The sequence below is a fragment of the Orycteropus afer genome, unplaced genomic scaffold (assembly GCF_000298275.1).
Source record: "Orycteropus afer afer isolate SDZICR_OR568_19922 unplaced genomic scaffold, OryAfe1.0 scaffold00046, whole genome shotgun sequence".
NCBI classification, from domain to species: Eukaryota; Metazoa; Chordata; class Mammalia; order Tubulidentata; family Orycteropodidae; genus Orycteropus; species Orycteropus afer.
The window spans coordinates 13,823,754-13,835,772 of NW_006921633.1; the positions used below are offsets into that span (position 1 = coordinate 13,823,754).

The 12,019-nt window shown below is 38.1% G+C and overlaps 1 protein-coding gene across 1 annotated transcript in view; it reads left to right on the forward strand.

The window, feature by feature from the left end:
- Window positions 1-3,833, forward strand: part of COMMD1 (copper metabolism domain containing 1) — a 264,413-nt gene extending 260,580 nt beyond the window's left edge. Inside the window, exon 3 of the mRNA XM_007938029.2 lies at window positions 3,726-3,833. Coding sequence (XP_007936220.1) covers window positions 3,726-3,833 — 108 coding nt within the window. The remainder of the gene's footprint in view (window positions 1-3,725) is intronic.
- The last annotated feature ends 8,186 nt before the right edge of the window (window positions 3,834-12,019 follow it).

The window sequence follows — 12,019 nt, forward strand, 5'->3', positions numbered from 1 at the left end:
CAGAATAAATAAGTACAGTGAAAAGATACAACCCTGATGCGCTCCCTTCCTGATTTTAAACCATGTGGTCTCTCTTTGTTCTGTTCGAACAACAGCTTCCTTGTCTATGTATAGGTTCTTCATGAGCACAATTAAGTGTTCTGGAATTCCCATTCTTCTCAGTATTACTCATAATTTGTTATGATCCACAAAATTGAATGGTTTTGCATAATCAGTAAAACTCAAGTAGACATCTTTACAGCATTCTTTGCTTTCTTTCAGCCACAATCCATCTGACATCAACAATAATATCCCTCATTCCACGTCCTCTTCTGAATCCACCTTGCATTTCTGGAAGTTCTCTGTCAATATACTGCTGCAGCCGTTTTTGAATTATATTCAACAAAATTTTACTTGCATGTGATATTAATGATATTGTTCAATAATTTCCACATTCTGTGGGATCACCTTTCTTCAGAATGGGTACAAATATGTATCTCTTCCAGTCAGTTGGCCAGGTAGTTGTCTTCCAAATTTCTTGGCATAGACAAATGAGTGCCTTCAGAGCCACATATCTTTATTGAAACATCTCAATGGGTATTCCATCAATTCCTGGAACCTTGTTTTTTGCCAATTTCTTCAGTGCATCTTTGACTTGTTCCTTCAATACCACTCATTTTTGATCATATGGCACCTGCTGAAATGGATGAACATCGACCAGTTCTTTTTGGTACAGTGACTCTGTGTATTCCTTCCATGTTCTTTTTATATTTCCTGCTTTTTATTCAATATTTTGCCCATATAATCTTTCAATATTGCAACTCGAGGCTTGAATATTTTCCTCATTTCTTTCAGCATGAGAAATACGGAGCGTATTCTTCCCTTTTGGTTTTCTAACTCCAGGTCTTTGCACATTTCATTATAATAATTGACTTTGTCTTCTTGAGCTGCTCTTTGAAATCTTCTGTTCAGCTCTTTTATCTTGTCATTTCTTCCATTTGCTTTAGCTACTTTCCATTCAAGAGCAAGTTTCAGAGTCTCTTCTGACATCCATTGTGGTCTTTTCTTCCTTTCCTGTCTTTTTAATGACCTTTTGCTTTCTTCATGGATGATGTTCTTGATGTCATCCCACAATTCCTGTAGTTTTTGGTCATTAATGTTCAGTGCATGAAATCTGTTCTTTAGATGGTCTCTAAAGTCAGGAGGTTATTTTGACTCTCATGGATTTTTTAAAATTGTTTTCAGCTTCAAGTTGAACTTGCATATGAGCAGTTGATGGCCTGTTCCACAATCAGCTCCTGGCCTTGTTTTGGCTGAAGATTTTGAGCTTCTCCATCCCTCTTGCCACAGATGTAGTCAGTCTGATTCCTGTGTACTACATCTGGCAAAGTCCACATGTATAGCCACTGTTTATATTGTTGAAAACAGGTGCTTGCAAATGAATAAGTCATTGGTCTTGCAAAATTCTATCATGCAATCTCCAGCTTTATTTCTATCACCAAAGCCATATTTTCCAACTACCAGTGATTCTTCTTTGTTTACAGCTTTTGTATTCCAGTCACCAGTAATCATCAACACATCTTAATTGCACATTTGGTCAATTTCACATTGCAGAAGTTGGTAAAAATCTTCAAGTTCCTCATCTTTGCCATTGGTGGTTGGTGTGTAAATTTGAATAATAGTAGCATTAACTGGTCTTCAATGTAAGCATATGTATATTATCTATCACTGACAGCACTGTACTTCAAGATAGATCTTGAAACATTCTTTGTGACAGTGAATGCCATGTTATTCCTCTTCAGTTTGTCATTCCTGGCATAGTAGATCATATGGTTGTATGATTTAAAATGCCTAAAAGCAATCCATTTTAGCTCACTAATGCCTAGGATTTCAATCTTTATGTGTTCTGTTTCATTTTCGAGAACTTCCAATTTTCCTAGATTCATACTTCAGACCTTCCATGTTCCGATTATTAATGGATGTTTACAGTTGTTTCTTCTCATTTTGAGTCGTGCCATACCAGCAAATGGAGGTCTTGAAAGCTTTACTTCATCCACTTCAGTGAGGTCAACTCTACTCTGAGGAGGCAGCTCTTCCCTAGTTGTATTTTGACCACTTCAAACCTGAGGGGCTCATCCTCTTGCACTATGTTGGACAATTTCAGGGTTATTCATAAAGTTTTCCAGCAATAGACAGTGTTTCACTGTTATTCATAAGGTTTTCACTGGCCAATTCTTTTGAGAATTGGATGGCCCCTTCCTTCTTCTGAGTCTGTCTTAGTCTGAGAGCGCCACTGAAACTTGTCCACCATGGGTATTTGAAGGTATTTGAAATACTGGTGGCATATCCTCACGCAACACTCAAGGCACCACAGTACAGCAAAGTGACAGACATATGGTGGCATATTGCTCTAAAATTGTTTAATATTCTTGAGGATCTCGACTATAGTTTGGATATGTATAATTTGCCCTTGGATCTCTAAAGATTTCTCTCCAGTTTACATGGAAGTTCTGCCACCAAACTCAAAATCTTTATTCTTTGATGTCTACCTAATATAGGATTGATTGACTACAGTACACAACAGGAAAACAGTGATCGAAGGGAATGTTTTTAAAAATTGTGAGAAGGTGGTTTGCAGCTAGTGAAAAGGCCCTAGAAATATTTGTTGTTGTCTCAGGATCATTATTTAGTATCTTCAGGTTGCTATATCCCAAGCATCTTGTCACACAGTTTGTCACAATCTCTGGCTAAGTAACTTTGAGTTAGCCCATTTCCCAGGCTATCGTAAAACCAAACCAAATCTTCATTCTATCACTTTACTTAAGGGTTCTGTGGAGACAGCATGAGCTTTGGAGTGAGCCAGAACTGGGATTTCATAATCTATCTCTTCCTTTTTCTGATTTTGTGATACAGGTTAACATCTCTGTGCATCAGTCTTCCTTCTTCTATAAAAAGGCTTAAGTATTTATCTTTAAAATTATTTCAGCATCTGAAATGCTATAACCAGAGTGCAGTGAGTGAGCATGATGACACATTGTGAAAAATGTAACCAATATCACTGAATAATTTGTGTAGAGATTGTTAAATGGGAACTTAATTTGTAAACTTTCACCTTAAACATAAAAAATATTATTTTAAAAAGATTAAAAATATTATTATAAGAGCATGTGGGATGACAAATGTGAAGAGTTTCCCACATCTTCACAATGGGAACACCTGGCATTTGTACACCTTCTGCTACTCCACAGAAGAAAGATGAGGCAATCTGCTTCCGTAAAGACATACCTTAGAAATTCAATGGGGGTTGCTATTAGTTGGAATTGATTCAGTTGCAATGAATTTTACTCTTTATGAAAGAGCTCTGGTGGTGTAGTGGTTAAGCCATTTGTCTGCTAACCAAACGGTCAGTGGTTGAAACCCACCAGCTGCTCCATGGAAGAAAGATGAGGCAGTCTGCTTACATAAAGAGTTACAGCCTTGTAAACCTAACGGAGGCTGCTGTGAGCCAGAATCAACTCAATGGCAGTGAGTTTGTTTTGGAGTTTGTTACTCTTTAGGGTACCATCATAAAAATGGTTTCATTTAAGGCATTTTGTGAAGCTGCTTTGTTGGGTAAAATATCAAGGATGCATTTGGGGAGTTGAGTTCTGAGCCAGCCTTGGTGAGTAGGATCCCTGGGCCATGCCAGATGCAGAGCCTTGGCTTTCCTGGGGGTCCCCTCTAAAACATCCTTTCATGTTTTCCAGGAATCTGAATTTCTGTGTTTGGAATTGGATGAGGTCAAGGTCAACCAAATCCTGAAGAAGCTGTCAGAAGTAGAAGAAAGTATCAGCACACTGATGCAGCCAGCCTAACTGAAGGTGGTGTCAGGAAGCATTGTTAAACAAAGGCGTCTGTGATTCCTCTCCACTGACCTTTTCATCCTGTTTCTCCATGGGTATTAAATCCTCAAATTAAAATCTTGCCTGCCTGTGCTTGCTGGGATTTCTTTCTCTCTCCTTTTCATTCACTCTTACAGTTGGTCCAATACAGGGGTTTTCATACTTTACCATGTATAAGAATCGCCACAGGCAGTTGTAAAACCTTAAAAAAAAAAAAAAAAAAAAAAAAAAAAAAAAAAGCAGACTCTTAGGGCTTTATCCTCAGAGACTGGTTCATTAGGACTAGGGTGAGTTCCAGGAATTTGTTCTTTTAACAAGCAGGTCAAATGGCTCTGATGCAATGGGTTCAGAACCACAACTTTGGAAACCCTTGCTATGATGATTTGTTCCTGAGTGGGATCTTAGGAATTTATACATGATAAATCATGCAAGAATTAGGAAAGGAAGAAAATATTTTAGCCATGTAAAGTGAGGGCTGACCTAGAGTGCCCTGTGTGGAGTAGAGGAGTCAGCCTAATCTAGACAAAGTTTACCTGAGCAGGAAAATGTGAGATGCTTGTGGGACTGACTCAGGCACTCGGAATAGTTCTGACTTGGGAGGGGGTAGTTCTGGTTCAATCTGAACTACTGAGAGCTAGGTTTTTCTGGAACCTATAACTGAACTGGCCTCATCAAAGACACTCCTTTCACATGCCTCCTGTCAGAATTATGAGTGGTTGGAAATGTTTTCTGAGATGATATGGTCTTTTTACCTCAGAAAATGTTACCTGAGTCATCAAATAAAACCTTTTCAAGAAAAACTAGGTTCTAGTAGAGAAGATACAACAAACACCGAGAGTATTCCAAGAGGAGGAGACTGTAATAAATTGATGTTGTGGTCCTTGTTGAACAGGTTTTGTCATTGATAACTGATAACATTTAGAAACCAGCTGCCTTTGGGATGTAATATGTTCAAAAAAATGTGGTTTTTTTGGTCTGAGGTTACAGCTTGTGTCAGTTCTAATAAGCTTTTCCAGGGCAGGAAAAAGACCTCTTCTGTTAAGCAGTTTCTCCTAAATCAGTTTGGAGACATTTTAGGAACTCTTCCAACACACCCAAGCTGAAAATACTGGCTTCCTCTTTGATTAAAACCATCCCAGCAGTTAGCAAACAATGGCCAAAAGGTTTTAAATGTAGCCCCTGTGGGCCCTTCAGAAAACATCTTGAAATGCTGCAAATAGATTCAGAAAAGGCATGTGGTTTGACCAAAGAACTATTAAAACTTGCTTTCTGTTCCCAGGGCTACCGCCATGTGATTCAGGAGAATTTAGATAATGTCTCCAGCTGTAAAATGGAGGAAAAGAATATCTCATCAGATAATGGGATTCCAGATGTCCTTGGAAGAAATAACTCTAGTTACCACATTAGTATTGATTCACATATCCCATGAAAATCAATGGAAGCATGAAGAACCACCCCATGGGCCGCAGGGAGAGGAAATTATGGTCATTTGAAGCTCTTTTTAGGCCACCCTATAAAAGTAATAGTCACAAAAGTAGGTGTAGGCTTTTGAAAGCATTATTTTTATTATATCCCCAAACTCTAGGTAATTGTAAAAACTATTTTAATGTATATTGAGTTTTCCAGAATAAAGAAATCAGTTGTTGAAGGTGGTCGCTCATATTTAACACTCAAAACTCCTATATGCGAGTGGTTGTGGACAGAATGTTTGTGTGTGTTTGATATTTACTAGTGATTTTTTAAATTATTACTACAAAAGGAGTATATGTTTGTTATAGTCTGTTGTGAAATTGCAGAAACACATGAAGGACAGTTAAATGGCCCATAAACCTAACAGAAAAAGACTGGAACTGGGAGATAAGTTGACATCTCTTAAATTCGTGGAAGTGAAGTGTACATATTTTTTAAGACTTTGATATACATTGTCAAATTGCTCTCCAGAAGAGTTGCATCAATTGGTATTCCCTCTAAGAAAGTATAGTAATTGGATATTATATTTTCTGGGACTAGGTTGTTTTGTAAATTTTTGCAAGGGATACTTACATAAACCAGTACTCCTCCTTGAGGGTGGTGCAGGAGAAGTGGTATGAGCCCCTGACAGTCCTGTGAGGAAAGGAGAGAGCTGGTATAAGGGTCTCAACAGAGACCTATAGGTTTTTTACCTCTATGACCCTATGTTAAAACCACTTTGTTTTGAGTTCAAGAAATGTGGGGCAAAATAAAAATAATCCTCAACCTGAATCAGTCCTTGTAGAAATTGTCCTTGCTTGAGCAACAAGCCTTCTGTTCTTCAGTCTATTTAGAAACAGTCCAGCTAAGCCAAAAGCCAACTTTAGAATAAGTCTGAAAGACAATTGCAGCTTTCTGTAGTTTCATGTTGATAAGGAGCAAAGGCCTTGGCCTAATTTTCAGGACTGTTCTTAGAAGCTCTGGCCCTTATGAGCTTCATCAGCTTAAGCCTGAATTCTATCATTATAACCACTTCTTTCCTTTATATAACCTCTCTCCTCTCAGTGTTGCTGTAATCATGATTCAAAAAGAATTACAGCATTTTAAAATTGAGTTTAACTTATTCTCTCTCTCCCAAATGCAAGAAGGCGGCGAAAAGCAAAGGATGACATATCTGAAATCTTAAATAGCTGACATTGTGTCAAGCTATTAGTTATTGAAAGTTCTTTTTTTAGACCTGGGTGAAACTTTGGAAAACAGAATATAAATAGAAATTAAAAGAAAATAAACGTTAAACAAATGTTTGAACTTTTTTTTTTTTTTTTTTTTGGTAGTACACAGTAAATATCTAGACCAGTGAAAGGGGTGAGAGTCCAGGAAGCCTTCTGGAATCAGATGAGAAAAAGATTGCATATTTTCCTTTTTAAGAGATCAGGATGCTGGAAGGGATGACCCTTTGTGTGACAGTTGCCACTTAATAATGTTTAGCTCTTTAACTTTTCAGCTAAGGTTTTTAAAGATTTGGGATGGTAATTTAGCCAGTAGACAGGAAAGCCCAAATGGAACATTTAGCTTGAGATTGACTTTAGTTATACACTATTTTTAACCTCCAACTTTCAGAAATAACAATTTTTATCCCAGTGCCCTCAACTCTCCCTTATATGAAGGTGACCATATTCTCTTATAGCAGCATGACTATATGCAACACTGAGCTAGCCTTTGTTACAGAAGAATTTGCCTGGGCCTGCTTCCTGTCAGGTAAATGGTGGGGACTGACATGGTTTACAAATTCGGTATCAGAATGAAATACTAAACCTGTACATGAGCAGACTGTAAAATAGGAGTATTTATATCATTTATATTTATCCAGAACTGTAATTAGGCCTTTCATTCTCTTTTGCCTGCTTTTGGCTAGTTTTCTGTTTCCTACTGGTGTTAGGATTTCAAGTTCTATTGATTCTCTCTCACACAGGATGCAGGTGGGAAAAGGGAGGAATAAGGGGAAAGCGTGGATTTAATGGCTCAAGGGAAATGAGAGATTAAACTACTCATTAAAAAGAAATTTAGGCTGACAATGAAAACAGTTAAAATCTTTCATTTCATGCTGTTATTATATTGTTTTTATATTAAAAATATAAATTTGGAGATTTTTGTATGATTTACTATTCTAGCTATTTTTAGAACCACGGTAATAAGATTTGACATTGATCTCAGAATGGCCAGTTCAGAGGCTTTGGTAGAAGCTATTTTATCATCTTGTCAAAAATGAGGAAACATCTGGACCTGCTGGGCAGGGGACTTGTACAATGCTATAGTCAGGAAGAGATCACAGGGCTATTATCTTACATCTTTATGTTCTGCTTACCAGACCCTTCAAAAGAATAATAAATGTTTGTAAAAGATATTTTATGTCCTTGCCCATTGTGTTAGATGATGGCAGTTCCTACAGTGATGCTTTTTTAATGCAAATACGACTTTCTTGTCAGAAGAGACCATTCCCTGGAGAAGGATGTCATGCTGAGTAAGGTGAAGAAGGATCAACAAAAGAGGGGAAGGACCTCAACGAGATGGATTGACACAGTGGCTGCAGTGATGGGCTCAAGTATATCAAGGATCATGGAGTTGGTGCAGGACCGGACAGTGTTTCGTTTTGCAGGGCCGCTGTGAGTCGGAGATGACTTGACGGCACCTAACAACAACAATATGACTTTCAGGGCTGTGAGGCTCAAAGCCATTTGGATCCTATCTGTATCTATGCTGGACATGCCCTTGTACCTGAGGCTACTGTTGTTGTTTGTAGAGCTCGTACTATTTGTGATGGCCTTGGCCTCACACTCCATTAGATGCCACCCACTTCTGGGTGCATTGGGCAAGATTAGTGAGTCTGCTGCCACATGGAGCACCTTGACTGTCCACAGTACCCTCCATGGTAGGAAAAGATTGTCTTCATCCTAGCTGGAAAACTATGACCCACACTTGCTAAATACAGTATAATGCTTGGCCATAAATTAGTTGTAACTATGTCTATAGTGAATTCCGTAGCAACCACATTCTTCACTATTAACAGTTATCTCAGCATGGTCAACCCATGTTGAGAAGTTTTAGTTATGAAAGTACTACATGCTCTACCTCCAGTGCAAATTGTGCCCTGTGATTATGATCACTATAGAGCAACCATGCTGAAGAGAAAATTCACCTTTTAAAAAACATGCCTAAATATAATCATTAAAAAAAAAAAAAACATGATTAGCACTAGGGGGAAAAAAAAACACCTATATGCTTGCATTTGCAGCAAATTACTTAAATGTAATCCTTCTAGCTATAATACTCACTACCATCAAGTCGATTGCAACTCAGCAACCCTTTCGGGCAGAATAGAACTGCCCTATAAGGTTTCCAAGACTGTAAATCTTTACAGAAGTGACTGACTCGTCTTTCTCCCTGGGAGTGGCTGGTGGGTTTGAACAGCTGACCTTTTGGTTAGCAACTGAATGCCTGAACCACTGTGCCACCAGAGCTCCTTCTAACTATACTTCTCCATTTTATGATGTATTACAAATTTAGCATCCATGCCTGTGGTTAGGAGTGCTGGTAGTATATTGCCTAAGGCATTTGACTGCTAACCAGAAGGCTGGTGGTTCAAACCCACCAGCCACTCCTCAGAAAGAAGACTGGGCAATCTACTTCCATAATGATACTGCCTTGGTAAAGAGGGGTTGCTATGAGTCAGATACGACTCGACGGCAGTGAGTTTGAGTTTAGTATGCCTGTGATTATGGTTCTATTTTGGAGTGAGTTGTCCATTATGTTAATGAAGCAAGGTTAGAGTAGGATGTATCTTGAGTCACCACCTTATTAGAGGGTGTGACTCAAGTCATAACCTGTCATTTTCTGCTGTTTTTTTTTTTTTTAATTGTGATTTGGGTGAAAGTTTACAGAGCAAATTCATTTTCCATACAGCAGTTTATACACGTTTTGTTTTATAACATTGATTGCTGTTCCCCACAATGTAACAGCTCTCTTTTCACTTCCTCTCTATAGTTAACCTCTTACTGTGCCCCTCCCTCCCATGCCATCATGCCCCTTGAGATATCTCCCTGGGCAAGCACTGCTCTTCTGTTCTTCCACGATTGATCACTCCAAGGAGGGTGTCTGCCTTATGTAAATGTTCACCCCATATGCCTGTCTGTTGTTTGGCTGGAGCCACAGGAGTGAGTTCAGTTGCAGACCTGAAGGGTAACTATGGGTCATAGTTTCAGGGCTCTATCAGACCAGCAAACTTCGTCTTTTTTTTTTTTTTAATGATTTTGAGTTTTCCACATTGTTCTCCCATTCTGTCTAGGATTTCCTGCACCAATCCCCTTCTAAGTAGTTGACAGTGGTAGCCAGGCACCATCTAGTTCTTCTGGTCTCATGGTCATATAGGCTGAAGATCACATGGTCTGCCAGTCCCTTGGACTAATTGTTTTCATGCATCTTTGCTTTTCTTCATTCTTCTTTGCTCTGGACAGAGAGAGACCATCATTGCATCTAGATGGCCACTTCTGCAGCCACTCTTGAAGGTACACTCTGGCACATTCTCTCTCTTGTTCTGGATCCTGCATCTGCTCATCATCATGACTTTCAGTTCTTGGGATTGGACAGCAGCCTCTCACCTGCCCTGATTCACTAGCTTCCATAGTCTTGGGTGCCAACAGCCTGTCATCTGACTTGCCAATTTGGGTTCATCAGCCCCTACAACCACATGAGTGAGGAGAATCCTCCAGACTGATGCCTGACCCATGGATTTAGGACTTGCCAGCCTCCACAACCATGTGAACCATTTCCTTGGCAGTTCATGAGTTCTGTGAGCATTGCAGCCTTTTATGGAACCCTAAGTTGGGAGGAAGAGTACTGAGTGGAGAAGGAGTTGATGTTAAAAATAATGGAATGTTACTGCAGTTTGGAAAAATTGGACATTTGGGACATCTTTTACCTCCACATCATAGGAACCAGCCTTGTGCTGATCCTTCTAAAAGAAATTATTCATGCAATCCTCAGTAGAAGTTATTAATAATTATTAATTTTCAGAATATGTTCAGAATTTATGGAGCAAAAAGTGAATCTCCCGTGCCTTCTGTTCTTAAAATAATCTCTCTCCCCAAAAGTAGTTGCTGTTAATAGTTGGTGTGTTATTTTCTCTACAATTTCTGTGCATATGAAAACGTGTGTGTGTGTGTATATATATATATATATATATACACTCATACATGATATAAATACATATATTTTTATATGTGTATGGGCACATATGTGTGTGTGGAGGCATATACTAGCTTTACATAATAAGACTCGTGCAAATTTTTACTAAATGTATATAATGAATAGCTTTTCAAGTGAGTGCATAATTTATTCTATTTGACTACAGAGGATTCCACTATTAGTGATGTTTAGGTTTTTGCTATGCTGCATTGAATATCTACATACATACTTTTTTTTTTTTTTAACATTTGTGCAAGTAGATCTAAAACACAAATTCCAAACATGATTGCTGGGTTAAAGGTGTTGTTGTTGTAAGGTGTTGTTGAGCTAGTTCTGATTCATAGAGACCCTATGTACAAAAGAACAGAACACTGCCTGGTCCTGTGCCATTCTCAAAATTGTTACTATGTTTGAGCCTGTTTCTGCAACCACTGTGTCAATCCATCTTGTTGAAAGTCGTCTTTTTTTTCTGACCCTCTACCAAGTATGATGTCCATCTCCAGGGACCAATGTTCCTGCTACATTTTTTACATTTGTGAAAGGAGGTCTAAAAGGTAAAGTCCTGGACATGGGATGGAGAAAAGGTCGCTGTTGAGTGGGAATTGACTCAATGCCAGTGGGTTTGTTTTTTATTTGTTGTACATTTCAATACTTTACTTTGGCTTCTCAAGCTGTACTTTGAAATGTTCTGTTCAGCTTTTTTACTCATCATTTCTTCCATTCGCTTTAGTTACTCTTTCATTCAAGAGTAAGTTTCAGAGTCTCTTCTGATGTCCATTTTGGTCTTTTCTTTCTTTCCTATCTTTTTAATGACCTTTTGCTTTCTTCATGTATGGTCCTTGATGTCATCTCACAACTTGTGAGATCTTCCAGTCATTAGTGTCCAATGCATCAAGTATGTTCTTGAGATGGTCTCTAAACTCAGGGTTAAAGGATATATGCATTTAATTCTAGGATAACTGGTTGCCAAATTTCTCTCCAATTTATGCAGCCACCAGTAGTGTAGAAATTGCTTCCCCTCTCTATCACCTACACTAGCTATTGTTACTATTTTAAACTTTTGTAAATCTAATAGGTGAACAATGATACCATATTTTAATTTACTTTTCTTTAATTATCAGTGAGGTTGAGCATCTTTCCATATGTTTATTGAGCATTTATGGTTTGGATTTGTTTTCTAAGAACTACTGCTGCTTTTTGCCCATTTTTCTGTTGAATGGTTTATCTTTTTCTTACTGATTTGTAAAACCTCCCTATATATCAAGGCATATGGCTTTTTATACTATATGTTACAATTATTCTTTCCATTTTTTATTATTTTATGTTTTTCTTTTCATTCATAAGTTTTTATTTTTAATGATTTTTTTTTCTTAATGATTTCCAAAATTCACGACATGCTATATGACATGCTATATGACATGCTATATGACTCCTATAGTTATATATAGTTTTATAGATATAGATATATG